General features: G+C 52.3%; 1 protein-coding gene across 8 annotated transcripts; it reads right to left on the bottom strand.

Annotated features, from left to right (window-relative positions):
• Window positions 1–55: 55 nt before the first annotated feature.
• Gpat2 (glycerol-3-phosphate acyltransferase 2, mitochondrial) lies at window positions 56–10995 on the bottom strand. 8 transcript variants are annotated; one of them, XM_006499132.4, is made up of 22 exons: window positions 10928–10995; window positions 8778–8846; window positions 8543–8656; window positions 7830–7903; window positions 7360–7464; window positions 7024–7152; window positions 5195–5294; window positions 4733–4869; window positions 4387–4486; window positions 4079–4291; window positions 3655–3777; window positions 3417–3499; window positions 3059–3177; window positions 2493–2563; window positions 2159–2417; window positions 1923–2071; window positions 1684–1761; window positions 1226–1357; window positions 1022–1142; window positions 873–938; window positions 619–674; window positions 56–304 (listed from the first exon to the last, which is right to left on the bottom strand). In XM_006499132.4, the coding sequence occupies exons 2-22, from the start codon at window positions 8838–8840 to the stop codon at window positions 188–190; spliced, it is 2409 nt and encodes an 802-aa protein (XP_006499195.2). In that variant the 5' UTR covers window positions 8841–8846; window positions 10928–10995; the 3' UTR covers window positions 56–187. The 8 variants fall into 8 exon arrangements, with proteins under 8 accessions (XP_006499195.2, XP_006499197.1, XP_006499200.1 ...); XM_006499134.4 differs by having other exon boundaries at window positions 8778–8896; window positions 10928–10982; XM_006499137.4 differs by having other exon boundaries at window positions 8778–8907; window positions 10928–10981.
• Window positions 10996–11366: the final 371 nt, after the last annotated feature.

The following is an 11366-nucleotide window of genomic DNA, read 5'->3' as shown; positions in this document are numbered from 1 at the left end:
GGTGGGCCGTTTCACGGGGCTAAGGAGGGAGCAGATATTGGACATGTACTTCAGACTTAGGAAGAAACTAACCTAGTCTATTTATTACACCAAATGATGAGCAAACACAGGTTCAGGTTAGCTGTGTCCTGAGCAGAGACACACACTTGAGTTTAAGCTGACAAGTCCCATCAGGCTCCACCTGGTACTAACTGCAGATGAACTGTCGGATAAATTGTTCCAGCTTGTCCTGATTGTCCCGGGTGGCAAATGTAGGGGACAGGTGGAGCTGGGGTCCTGTAGGGCTAGGCATCTCCTGAAGTACCTGAACCACAAGATGGACTGTAAGCACCCCTGCTGAGGGGAACAAGCTTGTCCCCCAAAACCTATAGATATCTCACAGTGCCTAAGTGTGTTACTACTTGATATAGTGTGTTACTACTTGATAACACACATTCCTTTGTGAATTAGGAAGGCAGAAAAACTATCCATTCTATCATTCATTAGGATGTTAGAGCCTCCACCACTACCCCCTCCCTGCCCATTGGGTAAGGGAACAAGATGGTTCCCTTGAGCAGTTCTAGCAGCCCATGGGGCTGAGGGTGAGGTCAGAGACAGGATGGTGATATGGCCTCTTACCCCCAGATCTTTGAACGTCCAGACTGCACTGATAGCAAGGTTTGGGTCTGCACACTCTGGAGGGAAGAAAGGCAGTAAAAGCTCTGAGGCAGGCAGGGAGCCACTAGGCAGGACTTCCTTTAAGAGGAAGACCAACTCGGGCCTACTTGGAGCCAAAGACCCTTCCCTGAAGTCAGGCAGCCACTTCCCAGCAGGGGGCAGCAGTCACCAGCAAGCCTACCCCTGGGGAGCCTGGGATGGGGCTTGGAACTCACCAAAGATCCCTTCTTCTTGGGCACAGGCCTGTAAAAACTGGAACAACTTCTCTGAGTAGGCCACCTCTGCAGGAGAGATTAGACCTATACCTCAGCTTTGGGACTGAGCCCCACACTCAACACTGCTAGGGGAGTGTTCAGAACCTTACCTGAATCTGGCAGCTGCCCTAAGTGGAGGAAGGTGGCCGCCTGTGCGAAGGCCTTGAGTATGGGACTGAGCAAGCGGCAGAGGAAGAGGAAGAAGTCAGGGCAGCGGGATTGCTGGCTAAGCTGGAGAGAGACCAGAGTGAGCAAGGTAGGTTCCCATGCACCTCACCTCCACCTGCCTCCCCAGGTAGCTCCTCCCCACACACCCTGAAGCAGCGGCCTCCTGGCTCCTCAAAGTCATCACTCTCACTGTCAGTAAAGTCCCCACTCGGCTTCCACAGCAGCTTTGCACTCAGATGCTGTCTTCCTGTGTCACAGGCTGGCCGGGAGCCTGGAGTCTGGGGGAGAGTTATTGGTCTGGTCCCTGGTAAGGCTGGGCAGGAAGCAGCACTATAGCCCTCATACCTGGCCTTGGCAGGTCAAAGCAGGTCTGGGAAGCCCAAAAGGCTGTTCAGAGCTACTTGGGCCAAATACCCAAGCTCACTAAGAAATGTGGAAGCAGACAGTATGGAGAGAACCTTAGAGCTACACATGCCAAGGTGGCATGAGACACATGCCCAGTGCAGGCAGGCTTCCATGTGCCCAGCCACTGGCAGTACACTCCCAGAGCACACCTGGGTCAGAGAAACAGTCCAGGACACTGGCACTTGGAGTGGGAGCCTACCTCCTCAGCAACTAGGAGTCCACACTGGATGAGCCGGTCTAGCACTTCCTGACAGTAGCAGTAGGAAGACTGGCAGGGCTGTAGGAAGAGAAGCACCAATGCCCTTCAGAGAACACCCATGGGGGGAAGGGGCTGCTGGCAGAATCCTGACCAGAGGTGTTTGGAGGCCAAAGTCACTATCACAGGAGGTCATAAGGACAAGGCCCAAGGTCCTGCTGAGCTACAGGAGGGGGTCTGACCTGGGGCAGCAGTAGGTCTTGAGGTAGCAGGTGCAGCAGCAGTAGGATCTGGCGGTACAGTTCATTCTGACTCAGTAGCTCTATGCCCTGCAGCTCCCAGGGCCCCTCAGGTGGTACTCTGCCTGCCAGCAACCCCCGCACTGCACAGGCTGGCAGAGAAGATGGCATAAGAAGGGGACCTGCTCCCTCCCTCTCCCCTGCACATGCATCCCAATCCTGCTGACCCACTGACTCACCACCCACAGCCTCACTCAGGAAGGTTGGCAGCAATTCCATACTCAAGCGTGCCAGGTGTGTGAGGCCTGGGCCAGGCCGAGGTACCACCACCAAGTCCCCTTGGTGGACACGCAGCAGAACCACATGTGCCCTCAATAGGCTCAGTGTATGTTGGGCCAGGCACCGCAGCTGCCCTGAGAAGCCCACATCAAAACCTCGGAGCAGTGTCTCCTCTGTCAGCCAGGAGAATTCTCCCAGGAGCTGTGACAGGACCACACCCTGGAGGCAAAACAGGCCTGAGCAGAGTGCCACGCCTGGCCCTTCCCTGGCCCCACCCACCATGCAGTGCCTTACCTTTTGGTGCTTCAGCAAAAGCAGTGTGGCCATGATGGCTGTGCTCATCACTGCGGAGCTGGCCACACTGGCTGGGGAGAGAGGGGAAGGTGCTGATGGGAGGGGCCTAGAGAGCCTTGATCTCTCCTCCATCATTTGACAGATGTTCCCAGACACACAACCCAAACTCTACCCTAGCAGGGGAGAGCAGGATCACGTGCATTGTGAGCCAGAGCCACCCCAACAGCATGCCAGAGGGACATCCAGTCAGCACGTGCCTTCTGTAGGCACATGTTGCTCCTCCACTCAGTCATCCTCACAGCTAAGGACACTGTTAAAAGGACCTTTAGGGTGAGGTTGGGGGGATCTCACAGAGATCTGCACAGCTGCCTTTGGCTCAGATACTGAGCTCATCTGCTCCCCACTTCCCTGGATGCCCCGCTCTTCCAGTATCCCTGTGTGCTGTGAAGGGGGTGGGGGTCAGGTACGGGCATCCATGGGGTCCTGATAACTAGCCCTTTATTATCTACACAGAGAAAGTGCTGTTCAAGTCACACTCCAAAGGTGCAGCTCTGCGTTTCCCTTACCACTCAGAACATGCCGGCTCAGTCTTCTGACCAGGAGCTGGTCCTCCTCTTTAAGGGCCAGGAGGAGGCCAGTTGGTGGGGTCCACTCCTGCTCCTTCTCAGTGTCCGGAACAACACTACTGGGATACAGACAGATCAAAGAATGAAGCGGGCCTAAAATGTTGTAAGAGTCAAAAGCTTTTCAAAGCTACAGCTGTTTTCCCAAGTCCTAGGAGAATTCATATAACCCTCCCCACTTCCAGGCCTATGTGCCACCCTACATTTGGACTATACGGACATCTGGTGTTGATGTTCTGGGATAGTCAGAGTTGAAGAGCCGCCTGCCTCCCTCTGAGACCCATACATCTGTGCTCCTTACCATTCACCTAGCACAATGGGCTGCAACAAGTGTTCCAGGGTCTGCCTGCTATCCCAGCAACTTCTAGCATTGATGGTGTATTCCTGCCCAGGATAAAGATGTGAGGTCTGCCCTTGCCACACCCCACCCCCAAGAAACCTGTACACAAACCATCTAAGAGAAAATACTATCCTTACAATGCTTTGAAGGCCAAACCACCACAAAGGTTAATCCCAGCCTTTCCCAACTGGTTTCATACCTGGAGGGAAAATGGCTGGGCAAGGTGCACCCGAACACAGACTCTACGGTTGCAGCCCCAGCAGTTACACAGTCTCCGAAAGACAGCCAAGGCTCCTGTCCATAGCCCCAGGGGAGCCAAATCCTGCAGGGAATGAGAGGCTGCACATGTATTTTCTTGGGCAAGTCTCGGGGCTGCCACCCTTTCCGCCCTCCACACTGTTCACGGCTCTTCACTGAGTCCTGTCTTTCCACCTACAGTCTGTACTGTGGGGTCTTTTGAAAGATGGTGATAGCAAAGATGGGAGACCCTTTAGGATAGTGACTATAGGGACAGTTCTTAAACACTTCACATCCCAATCTGACTTCAGCCCTAAAGGAACCCAGCCACAGAACATTGTGCCACCCAGAACTGGTTGATAATCTACTCGGATCCCAGGTCTCACATGGTTCATGTTACATGGTGCATCTGGAACCAGGTCATAGGCAATGGCAACTGGTACCAGTGTGGCATCTGAGATAATGCCTGCCTGGACCGCCTGGATTACCACTCCTAGCCAGGCCTGGCCCAGGGCAGAAAGCCTGGGCCCTGGGGACCCAGGGGGCTCTTCCAGGAAGATGAGCAGAGGCTGACCACTAGTAAGCAGCTCCTCCACAGTCTAGAAGAGGAGAGGAAGGGTGGACATCAAGGCCAGCTCAGCAGCAGACCCTACACCCTTGGCCCACCCCACGCATAACCACTGGGAACACTCACTGCACGGACCACAGCCCTTGCAAGGATGCCCTCTGAGTTGTCCAAGGAGAGGTTGACCTCTGGGGGCAGGAAAAGTCCCCCAAGTTTCCTCAATAGAGCTCTGTGAGCACAGGACAGTAATGAAAAGGGGCTCTGAAGGAGAGGCCGGGCCCAGAGGCCTGCAAAGGCCTTGATTCTTCCACACCTGTCTGTTTAGAAACTTGAAGTAGCCATGGCCCAAGCGACCTGTAGCCACCCTTCCATTTGAGTCTGTAAGCTGGGCTGCCATAGCTGAAAATAGGCTGAGAAAACAAAATAACCTCCATCCCACTTCTCCAGCTAGGGCCTCCCTCTCCCATCATCATACCTGAGAGCAGGGGAACATGTGCGGGAGTCTAAAGCCACACGGACCACACCGAGGCCTTGGGAGAACAGTACAAAAGGCAGCAGGAATCCATCCAAGAGGGACTTGTGTGTAGAAAGGAAGACAAGTGGAGAGCCCTGCTCCAGAGACAGAAGGAAATGCCCATCCTAAAAACACAGCCAAACTTCAGCACCTGAAGTCCCAGGGCAGCACTGAGGGAGGAAGGGCTTCTCCTCTGCAAGGTAAACTTCCCTAAGGTAAAGCAGCCTTTCCACAACTTTAAAAGGAAATACAGTGGCTTGTTTCAATGGCTGTTGAAACTGAAGGTTGAGCAGGAGACCCTGTAGCAGCAGGGCTAACATGGCAGCAAGGTTATTTAGGAAATGTGGATTCTCTAACAGCTGATGCAGCCTAGATTCACCTACACTCTGGCCATCCAAGCCCATTCAGTATGGTCTGGCTTACCTCCTGCACAGCCTTCTGAACCATCTTCATCTGTCCCTTGTGAAGTTGTACATTCAGGAAGAGGCGGTTCAGGAACCACAGCAGTGCCCAGCTGAACAGCCTTGGAAGCAATGCCAGCTTGAGGTGCAGCAGGGCCACCTTCTACAAGGCTCATCCCCGTAGCACCCCAAAAGGTTGCTCAGAACTCCTCTAAGACAAGCAACATCATTGCCCACATTGAACAGAAGAGGAAAGTGAGTGGAGCGGTTACAACCTGCTGAGCAGTAGGCATTGCTAAGGGGGTGCTAGAGCTATAAAGTCCTCATGCCACAGAGTACACTTGTGAGGTAGACTCTTCTAAGACCTCATGCTGCAGCTGGCTCACATCAGACACGAATTCTGCCTCCATTATCTAAAGGGGGACCAAAGAACCAGACCCTTTCCACACAGAACCCAGTCAGCCTATATTTACCAACTACCAGGAAAAGTGGAGCAAAAGGGAAATGATACAAGGAGGGCAAGGCATGCTGCACTTGCTCATATGCCCGGTAGGGGGACCATCTTACCAAAGAAGTTAACAGAAAAACTGGTGGACAAGCAGCAAGTCCACATCTGATGGAAGCATTAAATGGGGCAATTCTGAGAAGCAGCAATATGTGGGGACACAGGAGAATGTCGTGCCCCTGTAAATGCTGTACTGTAAAAAAAAAACCTACCTTACTACTTAGGTGTACAGAGGAGGTAGGAAGCCCACTAGAATTGCGCTTGGGAGCTCCTACACAAGGGCATGAGTCCTAGGGCCTGAAAACCTCAATCGAGGGAAGAACTGTTACAGTGGAGGATTGGTCCAGGTCACCAACAGCCTGTGCTTCCTTTTCACTTAAGACAGCTGAGCCTGACACCCAACCCCGAGCCCTTTTCCTTCAGCACCTTAACTCATGCTCCGGCTTTAACCATAAACTGTATATTACAGCTCTGCAAATATATGTCCCTTCTTCTGAGCTCCCAGGCCTATACAGACAACCAAGTCATTAAGTCAGTTACTGGAACTCTTTGAATCCAAACATCCATCCAAGGCCACCTCCCTTCTCATGAAGCCTGACCCTCTTGTATACACACTGGGTACTAGGCCAGAAACGGATTTCCTATCTCACTACTTTCCCGTTTCCTCTCAGCACTTTTGGTCCATCTGTGAGTCCCCTGAGTTACCACCTTAACTTCTCAATCTAGTCTTTCCAGCCTGTCAGTCAGCTCTGCAGATGCTCTGGTTTCTACTCTTGTTGCCAAGCCCATCATTCTGCCACTTTCCACTTAAAACTGTTGAGCCGTTCTGACTACCCTTAGAGTAGCCTCTACTTATTTGGCTCTGATCTGGTTCCTTTCACGTCTCAGATTCTCCAGCTGCTCTCATCTTCACTCACCAGCTTCCACAGCTCCCAACCTTGTTACATCTTCAGTGAGCCTGGCCCTTTCCTGCTCAAGGCCCTGACTCAGGCCTTTCCCTCTAAAGAGACCATTTCCTCAACTTTTACTCCTATGCCTCCAGGGCTGGCTTTCTTCCCTCCTGGCTCTAACTACAATGTCCGCCCTCCTGGATATTCTGGCTCTTTCCTTGTCCCTTCCTTTGACCAGCTGTATCACTGTCCACCTCTTTAATCCCCAGCATCTAAGCATGCAGATCTGCTCTGTAGGAACCCAGGGAAGGGCTGCAGTCGGCTGTAGCCCATTCTGTAACCATCATCCAAATACTCGGGAAGAACATCTGGTGATTGTCCAAGCCCAGCCGGCATCCACTCTCCAGAAGGGGCAGAGGCCTCAACCTAAGGATGCATGCCCCTCACCATAGTTACCTGAGCAAGAAGGGGCGGGGTGTGGTCTGAATGTGGCCCAGGATACGCTGTACCTCTTTCTTCACTAATTCAGGCGCCTGGCCTTCTCCAGCCGCTCCCGGAACCCTCCCCGAGAGGAGGTTCTGCACCCTGTTGAGGTCAGGGGACAGCGTTGGGCTAAATACCAATAGTCTCCCTAGTCAGTCCTCCAGTGCACAGCCAGAAAAGTCTGATATGGGCCCAAACAGAGATAACATTCCAGAAGTCTTGCCCAGCCAGCCCTGGCCATCCTGACCTATAGCCTTTGTCACCCCTTTAAGTATCCCACAAATGCCAGACTCTGATCTGCCTCCTCACCCAGTGTTTTCCATGATCTTCTGGGAGGCATCAAAACTGGTGGGTATGTGCTGCTCCAGGGACCACAGGAAATAGCAGAGCCTGCGAACCAGCCAGCCCCGGAACCTGGGGGAAGACAGTTCAGAAAGTGCTCCCCAGAGCCCACAGAGGTCTGTCTATTCATCAGGAAGGGTTTGCACCCCAGTCTCATATCCCAGGACCAAGCTCGACCATGGAACAACAACAAACAAAAAAACCAAAACAAACAAACAAACAAACTACTCACTTGCCTATATAGGCCTTAGTCCCACCCTGCTTCCCCACTGAGGGGGCACAGTGGCTCTACACCTTACAGGCAGCCCATAGAAGGAACTGCAGGGGAGTAAAGCTTGCCTCCATTTGCTATGGATCTCCTTTTGTCCATTGTAGGAAGAAAGTGATGCCACAGAAGGCCCTTGCAACCCACTGCCTGCCCCAACAGCTCCAACTACCTGGTGTTCTCCTCCTTCACAAGGATCACGTTGCAGAAGCCCAGGTCCATTATGCTTCTGTGGAAGAGGGACTCCTGTCCAAGAGGGAAGGACAGCATGTCCTAGGGTGCTTTTGCAAGTCACATCTGTACCCTATCCATCTAGCCTCTGCCTGGTGGCCTTTTGAGTATACCAGAAGAAGGTATAGAGTACATTTCCCATGAGCTGTCTACCCCAGATCATAATGTTGGCTCAGAAAGAAAAGGGCTCCATGCTTAAAATGACACCACTGTCCCCTTGTGTGGAGTTGCCCTCTTAGAGCTAAGCACATTAAGGCCCTGAGTAGGGGTATTACCTCATCTGGAGAAGAAAATGTGCATCTTGAATCTCCATTAGAATGCTGAGCCTTCTTGGTACCAGCATATGATACAGACATGCAAGAGATGCTGAGTGCTATGGGAGTCTGAGTGGGCACTGTTCCCAAACTGAACAGAGTCAGTTATATTCCAGCCTTGTGGGCATAGCCTAGCTCTCCTGAGGCCTCCTACCCAACTCTCCTAAGCCCCATCCCAACAACAGACCCCACTATATCCATTCCTCTAACAGGCAAAGGCATGCAGCAGTGAAAGATGAGGCTTGGGAAGACGAGAGGGAGGCAGCTGCCCAGGATCCTCACTCCCAGGACCAAGCCAGCCTAAGATTTCCAAGGGAGGCCCATCCCTACCATCACTTACCCAGCTCTTAGGAGTACAGGTCTGGCAGCAGCGGCCCATAAAGGGGCGATACTTTCCCAGGAATGGAGTGATGGCCTCCATCTTCATCCCAAAGCTTGAGGACCAAAGGCTGGTCTGGAAAAGGGCCACAAGAGAGGTGATCGAACTCAGGGTCTTTGACAGAATGAGGAGCACATCTGGAGTGGAGGTCACAGAGGGCAAGTGGGAGGGCAAGGGTGTAAGAATTCCACACTACCTCTTGACCATTGTGGTTACTCCTCTGCTGGGTTTGGGGGTTGGATTTCAACATGGTATCCATGAAGGTCTGTAAGATCAGTGAATCAAGCACTGTGTCTCTCTCCACACAGACCTGACCTAGAAAAAAAACTAAAAGAATGGAATCTGATCCATAATCCAAGGTTTTGTGGGGTGATGCCAGAGTCTACCCCAAGACAGACAACACTTAAGCCATCAGCAATGAGGACAATTGCCAGGAGACTGGAGGCAGTCTGATCAAATCCCTGTCACTGACCCAAGTGGTCCCTCCAGGAAGTGAGCTGTACTTGAAAAGTCAGGGGCTCCCTCAGGCAACATGAGTGGCTATCTTCCATCCACATGCCCCAATGTGTTCTAACAGCAACTGTGATTGTAATGGCAACGTAAGGCTCTCCGTGTAGAAGGAAAAGCCTAGGCTGGGCTGGATTATACCAGCAAGAAGAGGATACAAGGAAAAGGATACTCTCTCCATAAACCTAAGTCCTGCTGAGCAGCCCTCTTGCAGAACCTCGGATCCATTATGCTTCTGTGGAAGAGAGACTCCTGCCCAAAAGGGTCCCCTACCCTGATCTTCCACCATGTCCATGGTGAACAGACTGGCCTAATTATTTATATTCTTTTTATTCCCCAACTCAATCACATTAACTGCACGCTAGCCTGAGAGTGCCTTTTTGAGTTTTGAGACCACAAATTGTTAGTTCATGATACATCTAGATTCTTCTTTCTCCATGAGTTCCAGGGCCCAAGGCAGCCAGAAAAGCAGCCTTGTGGAGCCCTCGGGGTTCCCATCTCACTTCCCTCACATCATCTGAAAGTCGTCCTGAGGGTAAGAATTGCAAATAATTCATGTGTAGACCCAGCAATTAAGTGGTATGGAAAGGGCCCAGGAGAGCCAGATGCCTGTGGCTTAGTTTCCAGGGTTCCTCTGGTGCTCCTCCTCTGCCCCTTGGTGCTATTTAGCACCATGAAGCCAAGCAGTAACCGGATCCTGATTGATGTATACACAGGCCCTGGAGATCTCATTTCAGATGCATCCCCTACTTTAAAAAATGTTCTCACAGCCCCATTCAGACCCTAAGCACAGAGAAGCCCAAGGTCAAGGCTGCAATGTAAGGAGGCCTGCCTCCTTTGCAAGGAAGACGTTTGACACTCCTCAGCTTGAGACTCCTAACCTCAAAATCTAACCCCACCGACCAATGCTGGCCCTAAAATAACAGATTAAAAGACAAGGCATGGAGCATTCTCATGAGCCAATTAAGCCAACTACCTAGCTCATGAAATCCAGGTCAGTTGGGGACAGCTCACTCACGCTTTTTAAGACACTGTCTTGCTATTTTGCCCCGACCAGCTTTGAATTCTCCATCCTCCTCCCTCTGTTTCTCAAACACCACTATTACAGACACATCTGGCAAGCAAGATCCCTAAGTGAGGGCCACTGGCAGTCTGTGTAGATGCACACTCTTCCCCGAGGGCCAGTACAGTTCACAGGCATCTTCTCGCTGACTATATGACGTGCTTAAACATTAGGAATTAAGGCCAACGTTTAAAAGCAGAGAGCTTGTTATATAAAGAGCGGGGGTTTCCAGCTGCTGCTGTAAAAATAACTTTGAGATGTGGTATCTGAGCAGATACCCAACAGGGCCTCGGCTCGGGGGCGCCCAGAAGCCACGTCCCTTCCACTCTGAGTCCTCCCACCCGCACTACACAGGTGGCACTTGGTGCCTGGCTCTTATGTAGCTCTTCACCAAAGGCTAAAATGCAACACACACATCCCCAATGTTCCTGCCCTACTAACCATCACAGAACTTAACTTTAAAAAGTTCTCAGCTGCAGCAAATACCCCTACGCCTGCAAGGAAGGTTCTCGCCAAAACCAAGATGGAGGGCAGGGCCTGTCTCCGAGGCGGCACCGGAAGTCCATCCTTGCCTGCTCTCTGAGTCTCAGGTGCCACAAGCCAAGCAAAGGGCAAAGTGGGGCTCTCCAGGGCCACCAGCTTGCCTCTGACTGTTTGTCTGTGAGACACGCCCACCAGCCCGAGTTCCACATCAGTCCCTGCCTGACCCAAAGCCAAGCCCAGCCCAGCCCAACCCAGCCTGGTCCAATCCGGCACACGAGTCTCAGGAAGCTCACCTCACACCAGCCGCCAACTCCCGCCAAACAGCCGTGTGACTGAGCCGACGAAGCCGGAAACTGGGCTCTGCGCATGCGCCTCAGCAGCTGAGGGGCCAGCCAATCAGAACGCGCTCTAGGCTCGAAGCCCCATCCCTTGACACCCTATATGCTCTGCTGGACTTGCTGCCTGTACCACATGATCACTGCTCCCTCCACGCCCATCACCCACAACTCGCTGCAAGTGTTGAGAGTTTGTTGGGGAGAGGACATTCTGGCTTAGGAACCTGCTTGTCCTAATCTGGAAGTGTGGAATGCAAAGGACCCAAGGAGGGGAGTCTTAAAAAGGATGTGGGGAGGATAGTGTACACCTCTCATCCCAGCACACGAGAGGCAAAGGCGGATGGATCTTTGTGAGTTCGAGTCTAGCCTGATCTACATAGCAAGTTCCAGGTCACCC

The sequence above is a fragment of the Mus musculus genome, chromosome 2, assembly GCF_000001635.26.
Source record: "Mus musculus strain C57BL/6J chromosome 2, GRCm38.p6 C57BL/6J".
Taxonomy (NCBI): Eukaryota; Metazoa; Chordata; class Mammalia; order Rodentia; family Muridae; genus Mus; species Mus musculus.
Note: the sequence above shows the minus strand (reverse complement) of the source record. Positions and strands in the feature narration are given on the sequence as shown.